The sequence below is a fragment of the Prenolepis imparis genome, unplaced genomic scaffold, assembly GCF_030444845.1.
Source record: "Prenolepis imparis isolate NDT839.2.m4 unplaced genomic scaffold, iyPreImpa1.0 SCAF_2, whole genome shotgun sequence".
NCBI lineage: Eukaryota > Metazoa > Arthropoda > Insecta > Hymenoptera > Formicidae > Prenolepis > Prenolepis imparis.
The window spans coordinates 7,727,151-7,735,652 of NW_028141160.1; the positions used below are offsets into that span (position 1 = coordinate 7,727,151).

General features: G+C 34.2%; 1 protein-coding gene across 2 annotated transcripts; it reads left to right on the top strand.

Annotated features, from left to right (window-relative positions):
- The first annotated feature begins 5,086 nt into the window (after positions 1 to 5,086).
- Positions 5,087 to 8,502, top strand: LOC145948990 (uncharacterized). 2 transcript variants are annotated; one of them, XM_083058634.1, is made up of 2 exons: positions 5,087 to 5,243; positions 6,900 to 8,502. In XM_083058634.1, the coding sequence occupies exon 2, from the start codon at positions 7,181 to 7,183 to the stop codon at positions 8,213 to 8,215; it is 1,035 nt and encodes a 344-aa protein (XP_082914760.1). In that variant the 5' UTR covers positions 5,087 to 5,243; positions 6,900 to 7,180; the 3' UTR covers positions 8,216 to 8,502. The 2 variants fall into 2 exon arrangements, with proteins under 2 accessions (XP_082914760.1, XP_082914761.1); XM_083058635.1 differs by having other exon boundaries at positions 6,904 to 8,502.

The window sequence follows — 8,502 nt, forward strand, 5'->3', positions numbered from 1 at the left end:
TCGCCGGTTCCCTTAACAGCAGATGCACAAAGGGCGTTTCTCCATACGTTCCCTCGCGTATCTGTGTATGCTCGTATGGGGTTGTCGCAGGATTTCACGTAATACGGGCCCGGTGTCCCTTTGTGCAAAGTGGGGGCCCTTGAACTATAGTACATTTTGTCCAGAATTTTGACCGTTGCTTCTGTCATGGAACTCTTTTGATGTAGTAATTTAAACTTTAAATGTCTGCCAAAGGACTCGCCTGTCATCAGAGTAAAATGGAATTTCCGTGCCTTAATATAAAAAAATAAAACTTATATATATTTTTTAATGTAAAATTTATAGGTACTCGTGATATTTACGAATGTTGAATAATTCTTTTTGCTTCTCTTAGTAAAATATTTTTTTTAATTTTATAAAAACAAAGAGAAACAATAATAATTATCTTGTTAGAAATTTTTTTTAAAAGTTGAGGATAAATAATGTATGACTACGATATACACTTGTCAGGATTTTATACATATAAGGATTTAATCTTCTCATTTAAAGGTTTTTAATTACTTGGCTTCTATTCTCGACGCATAGATTTTTTTATTTTTTAAAATAATTTACGAATTATATAATTTTGTATATAAAAAAAAATAAAAATTATATCTTCAATCAGATGGATGTAAAGAACTCAGAATGAGGCTACCGTAGTCAATTTTCTGGGCAGCTGCCGTGACGGTTGAGAGACGCGTGCCCCGATAGTAACAGCTGCTCCAACACGAATGCATTTCGGTCGTTATCTTGCTTTCTCTCCTTCTCGTTGTGCACTGAATGTATTTCTCTTACCGTATCGGCACGTTAACGGCTGAAAAGTCACTTTAAATGAAAGGATCAAAAACGGCGCGCGTGGCCCAAGACGGGAGCGTTTTTCAGGGACCTTTTACAGGGTTAAAACTCGCGTGAAAATGTAAAGAAAGAAAAAGCAATGATTTTGTACGCAAGATAATAAAAAAATTGTGCAAATGGAAATTTGCACATTGCTTCCTCAACATATTATTTCGCTTAATAGAATGGTTTTTCGATTATGGCTTCCTCATAGAGGAAGCTTAACTTGCACATTGCCATAATTTTAAAACTTTCTTAATGAGCGAAATTAAATTGTGATCAAGCAATGTGCAAGTTAAACTTCCACTATGAGAAAATCTTAATTGAAAAACCAATCTAATAAGTGAAATAATATGTTGAGGAAGCAATGTTAAAATTAGCAGCACCGTTGAAATTTAGCTTGATCTCATCTTTTTATTCGAAAATACGAGTTTCTCGTTAAAAATTAATGTAAAAAAATTGTCTATTTATTTTTATCAAATAAACTTTATGAAAGAGCAATGTACATGATTGCCACTCTACGAGAACTGTTTTAGAGATAACAGAACTCTTGAAATTTAGTTTGATCTCATCTTTTTATTCGAAAATACTAGTTTTTCGTAGAAAATAATTGTTACAAAAATAATCTATTTATTTTTACCACATAAACTTAATGCATAATAATATTTGCGCATAATAAAATTATGATATATAAGGTGCATATAATTTTTTATTGTTTTTGTTTCGTATTAATTATTTTATATTAATAGCTGAGTGATTGCGCGACGGAAAAGCTAAATGTAGTAACAAATTGTTGACTTGTACTACTTAATCTATCTAAATTCTTACTTTGCGCATAATAAAATTACGATATATAAAGTGCGTGTTATTTTTTATTGTTTTTAACTTGCATTTATGATTTTATGTTAATGATTAAATAATTGCGCGACGAGAAGGCTAAATGTAGTGAGATATTGTTGACTCGTACTACTTAATTAGCCCGATCTCATCTTTTATTCGAAAATACGATTTTTTCGTAAAGAATAATTGTAAAAAAATGTTCTATTTATTTTCATCACATAAAGTTTATGGAATAGCATTGTACATGATTGCCACAGTACGAGAACTGTTTTAGAGATAACAGAACTCTTAAAATTTAGCCTGATCTCATCTTTTTATTCGAAAATACGAGTTTTTCGTAAAAAATAATTGTTAAAAAAATGTTCTATTTGTTTTTATCACATAAACTTTATGGAAGATTATTGTACATGTGTGCAACTATACGAGATCTGTTTTAGAGATAACAGAACTCTTGAAATTTAGCTCAATTTCTAATTTTTATTCGAAAATACGAGTTTTTCGTAAAGAATAATTGTTAAAATAATTTTCTATTTAATTTTATCACATAAACTTACCTATAAGCAATATTATAGAGGAAGCAAAAAACCAAATCTTTTCTAATCAATATAATTTTATGATCCAATTGTTAATTGTGTGCAATTTTCGTGTAGTGCACTTTTCGCTCCTTTCAACTAGCATTTTGTCAATCTTGGAGAAATTACTCTAGTTTCTTTTTATTTATTTATTATTCATTTATAATCTTACAAAATTTCTCTTATTTTAAATAATTTTAAATAATATAATATGATGAGCGAAAATTGATAGTTAGTTTTCCGTAAGTTTATCATTTATAAATTTTTTCTACGCATATATAAATGTATGTAAATCATGTAAATATATATTTCTATATATTTAGATATATACATATATATATAATATAATTAATAAAGTTTTAAGCAATAATATTATTAAATATTATATATAATATTATTAATTATTCTATCTATATTCATTAATAATCTCTCTATTAATCTATTAATAACATTATATACGTATATTAGGGTGATTCTAAATATGTGCGAAAAATTTTAGGAGATGATTCTTCATTAAAAATTAAAAGGAGTATATAAACATATACTTTTACATCCCTTCCTGAGAAGTTGTCCAAAATTTGCGAAAAAAAATTAAAACCTAATTTTCAATTTCCCCTTTGGAGAAGTGTAACTCCTCAGTGAGGGATATAGGAGTTTATATGAAGATCCACTCTTAATTTTCGACAAAGAATTATTTCTTTTTTTTACACTTATTTAGAATCACCCTGTATATATGTCTAATATTATATATTGTGATATCTCTGTATCTTATTTCTCATTCACCTTGTAATTGCAATGCTCCGAAACAAAATGCGATATTAGATATTACTGTGATTATTCTGATTCGTATTATCGGGCGCACGCAAGAGCGTGCATCCACGTGCAACTTGTCCCTGAATGCACGCACGTTTTCCCGGCTTGTCTCACACGCAATCTCATAGATCGCGGTTATCCCGTTGTGCGGAGTCACGCTTAATGTAGGAATTGATTTCTCTTCAATGTCTCTGTAAAACGCGATCGATCATTCGCTCGAGCGAGTTCGCGAGACCAAAACGAACGATCTTGCCGGAAGTTCGATATCTCCGGCGACGTGGATGCACGATCTGGAAAGCGGTGTCATAATTTCCGCATGAACGATCCGAATTCCGCATGAAATATCGAGACGATTTTGCTGCAATCTCCTTCTCGTGAAAGTCCTCTCTTTCTTTCCTTCCTCGCGTTCTTGTCGAAAGATGCACACCGTTATGTCGCAGCTACTGGAAGTTATATTTTCTCGATGATCCTTCTAATTGCAAAACAACCCTAATAATAATACTGTTAACCAATCGTGGTCCTTATACGATCGTGAAGAAATCATCTGAAAAAAAAAAAAAAACACGAGTAATCGTTCGCGCGGTTTTACTCTTTCATTCTTGCGTGAAAATAGCTTAGCCCATTAAAGTAACAATCTAAAACGTTTATCTAGAGATGCTTTTCAGTATCACCTCAATCTATAAATTGTGCTGTTAGGAAATAGTTGCGATATTTTCACGATTTTTGCCATGAATAGTGTTGCAACAGCTGCTTTCGGCGAAAAATTAAAGTTGTTCTTCTACAAAGTAATTATTTTGCATCAATTGCATTATTTTTTTGAAAATTTAAATTTCTACATAGCTTCAGAGAAATTTTGTATAATATACCGGTATGTAGGTAGATAAGAAATTTGACATTTGTGTAATGAAACAGATCGATAATGAATTTCACTATAAATGTAAAGTGGTGACTCTTACCTATAAGATTAAATCGACTAAATTAAGATTTCTCCGCGATTGAAAGCGGCAGGTGTTTGCCCAAATATACGCTTTTCACTTAAGATCATCGGATTATTAACAATCATTGATCAACCTGACTACACATTATAAGAGATGACCTCGATATTTAAAGTGACTTAATGAAAATATTTCTTTCGCTTCATTTCTCAGCTCATTAAATTAGACGATGGCGTTTGAAAGTAAATGCATGAAGCTGAATAATTTTTTACCTATTATAATTTAGTCGAAGAGTGATAATAAAATCGAGACAGTGCACGCTCTTTCTTTTGTTGCACGTATATTTCTCATCGGAGGGAGAGTAACGTAATCTGCAAACGATTCCTTAGCAATAATCGAACGAAAAGGTCGTGTACCGAACCCACACGTCGTCTTTCTGCATCCAACAATAAAGATTAGCTTATGCGCAATCCTCGGCGAAGACCCTGGGATACGTTTGCTCTCTGAGAGTTACCTTCGATTATAACGGGACTTTCATAATGGGAGGAAGGGTCATGTTTTCGCGAGAGGCAAGTGAAGTCAATTGACTACCATCCTAAAAAAAAAATCAGTCGAGTGAAAAAATTCAAGCACGAAATTCCATTCCAAAAATATGATAACACGCTTATTCGCTCGACAAAATTATCAAACTATGCAAGGATGTAATCAAGGATATTTGCTTAGCATCTGAAGAATATTCTGATATTTTTCTATTTCCTATTTTCTTTTTTTTTTAATTCAGGACTCTCTATTATTCCTTCTTGCATTTCCTACTTGGTTCATACGTGGTCGAATGAGAGAGACAACAAAAGGAAGATGTAGAATGATATCTGCCTTCTCATTGTCAAGATCGTTTCGCGCATTAACGTAAGTTGTCAATGATGTGAACAAGGCTTAATACGAAGGTACGCGCTTTATCCGACGCTGTTCTTCGTTGTCCCTTTCACTGCGAGTCGACTGCGTGGGAGGCTCGTTTGGGATTTCGTAGTAATTTCAACGAGGACTAGTCTTCGTAGTTCAGTCGTTACTCGAGTGTCGCGTACGAGAGATTGTTTATTAAACTGCGAGATGCGATTGCCGAAATCTCGTTCTCTCGAAACCGAAAGCAACTTCCAGCGCGACGACCTGATACCGAATGTGCTTGATAACATTGTCAGTGAAAACACCTGGAAAAATTCATCAATGAGATAAAGTTTGTAAAATTTTACTATATGCATGTGTGTGTTTCTTAAAATATAATATTTACTATTAGATTTATTTTTATTTTCGGAAAGATAAAGTTAGAATAACATGTTAAGTCACACTTAAGTGATTTATTGTCTTCTTTATTGTGTTGGACTTTTTTTTTAAGATTTCTAAAGAAAGTATAAATATTACCAATTACGATAAATAAATACAAGTTAAAAATTTCGAAAGGATTGCTCATATCTTCTTTAATTTTCAGATCAATTTCAATGTTGTCGTGTGTAATTGTTTGTCACACTTTGTAACTGCTGGATTTTGAAAGAAAATCTTACTCATAAAAGTGCATAAATAATTCAATTAAGATTTAATATTTAAATTATCATCTATCTTGAAGTACAAATTTACTAGAAATTTAATCGAAGATTCACACAGTTTGATGTATTAATTCGACTCGAGAAAATACAGACGCGCTCGTAATACCTATAATCTAGGTATTTCGTAATCAATTGCATAATGTGTTGGCACGAGAAAAAAAATAAAAGATTGAGCGGCACATAACGTGTGTCTAATCGTTAAGCCTATTGAACCCCAATAAAAAAACACAAATAATATATTATCCATATAGATCATATATTACCTATATGTATAAACTATATATTTCGCGAGAGATAGAAGTCTAAGTTTCACGTTTATTTAATTGCAACTCTAAATTAAATTCTTTACTCCATTATGTTAATATCTCATTATTTTACCAACTTAATTCTTTTATTATACTTTCTTTCAATCTCATCCATTCTAGAATGTCTCATTAAAAAAAATCTGTAACTCCGGAAGTCTCTGCATAAAATCTAGTTTCATTTTTATCTTACTTATGACAGAAATGTTGATTATAATACAATGCAGTTCGCGTGTGACCGCCGTTCCGTGTTGCGCCGAGATTCGCTGGATTTTGTCACGAGCGAGCGATTGTTATCCGCAAAGGATTACGCAAGGTGTCTATCTCGCGGAAAGCCGCGCGGAGCGAAATCCGCTTACGGAGATTTCAATTAAGTCGAACGAGAAGCGGTTTGCGATATAATTGCTCGGCTGGCTGCTGCGGAAGTCGGCTTCTTCAGCTACGCCGCTGCTATCAAACGTCGGCGAATTCATCGCGTTGTTGAACGTTCCTCCCTTGGGTTCGATGCTGCCTCGCGAACTCGATTACGGGTTTGCATATCCGGTATAATTGAATACGGAATGAGAGAGTGGCTGCGTGTGAAATCATCGCGATCGCGCATCGTGACTCGTTTGATTTTTCACGCTCGATCGCGCACCTTTTTTTACCAGCCTCGTAATTTAATTTTCAATCGCTCAAATTATCAGTTCTACATTGCGCTTGGCACATATACTTATGCAGGATATATTTATGTCTCGTTAGACTATAAAGAAGCTGTAAAGATATTCAAATATTAGAAATATATCTTCATTATTTATTAAATTATGTATTAAATTGATAAAACCATGAATATTTATTTTTTCCTATATATATAATATTTCCCAAATGTATAATTAATAATGTAAATTATTTTACATTCAAAATCCAGCAATAGTTATATTAATAAATTTCACATAACATTTTAATCAATTTAAATTTTATAAAACATTTTATTTTTGTGATTTCCAGACAGATTTAACACACAGTGATCAGCTGCCACGTTTCATCTACGATCGAATGTTTTTCCATTCGACGGTGCAAAGCAGGAAGTGCGAGGATTATTTCACGAACACTTCAGGATCTACATTGTGACGGGAACTTATAAAAGTGTGAACTTGAAAAATGTGAATGTGCGGAACAATCAATTATGCGTATCGAATTATATCTACTTATAATCCTTTCTCTCGATCGATTCATTTAATTTAGAACTTTGTACGATCGATTGCGCGATTCAAGTCGCATAGAGGACAATGACGGAGAATGTATACATTATAAAGATCAAGACAAAGCCACCGTTGTCGTCTCTGTATCCATCGGAGCGTCGCTACTCGGCGTCGACGGTAGGCGGTATGTCCCTGGTCCACCTCATCCTCGGGGCCATGTCCCTCCTTCTGAGCACCATGGCCATCTACGTTCCGGGTCATCTTTTGTCTCTCGTATGTCTGGTACCATCCGTCACCGGCTGCCTCGCTTGGCGACGCTGGTACATCGACCGGAACATCAGCATTTTCTTCTACGGTAGCCTCTTCTCCTTGGTGGCCGCGATTCTCTGCGGAGTCGTCATGATCTTCGACATCACGGCGATTTTGAGCGCTAGACAATCCCTACAATCGTTAGGGATTCATTCTGTCGAGGATTTCGGGAATCACAGTATTACATCAGCCAAGGACAATCCAAAGTTCATCGAAGATTCTCCAAAGATTAACGAATCCAGTAAATCACTCATTACTTTAGAATCCTTCAATGTATCAGATTTCCACGGCATCAGGAATGACAATAATTTCAAAGAGTCCTTCACATTGGAGGAAAGGACGGTGATATCGGAAGAAACCTTTCAGGATGACACAATGAACATTACGGAATCCGTGAATCTGAGAAAGAAAAAAATGATTCTTTGGCGTAAACGAGAGTACGCGAATTTATCGAACAGGATACTACTGACCTTGAACGTTTTGATAGCGTCTTCTCTGGAGATGTTCTGGTCGATGCTGAGCGCGCAAATTGCATTCCACGGAATGATGACTCTGCCGGAGAGCGGTAATGTCGTCGCTGGTTCGAAGACGAAGAAATTATTGCTGCAGAAGAGAAAACCACCTGCACCCAAACCGGACATCTTGAATCACGATCGCCGGTTGTCGGAAAGTCTACAGAACTTTGCCACTTTGCAAGATCTCACTGGTCTAGGGTCGCGACTACCCTTGCCGGAGTCTAATAGAGAATTTAGGGAAAGGGTTGAGAGGTTCTTGGCGAATCAGGCAACGCATAGAGTCGTTGAAGGTGCTTGAAGTTAACAATTTCATTGTGGACTGTCTATATAAATGTTGAAATATTCGACACATTTTTCGCAACTTTTCTTAATAATATTAGAATATTTTATTTGACATTTTTATTGCTATACTAAATATTCCTATATTGATTTATTATAGAGAGATAGTACTCTAGCGATCTCAGCCTCTTATATACTGTGTATTTTGTTATTATGTATGATTCTGTTCTTGGCATAAATGTACATCTTTCTTTAATGAGGATACTTGATTATTTATTATAATGATTTAATATAGCACAATTGTAT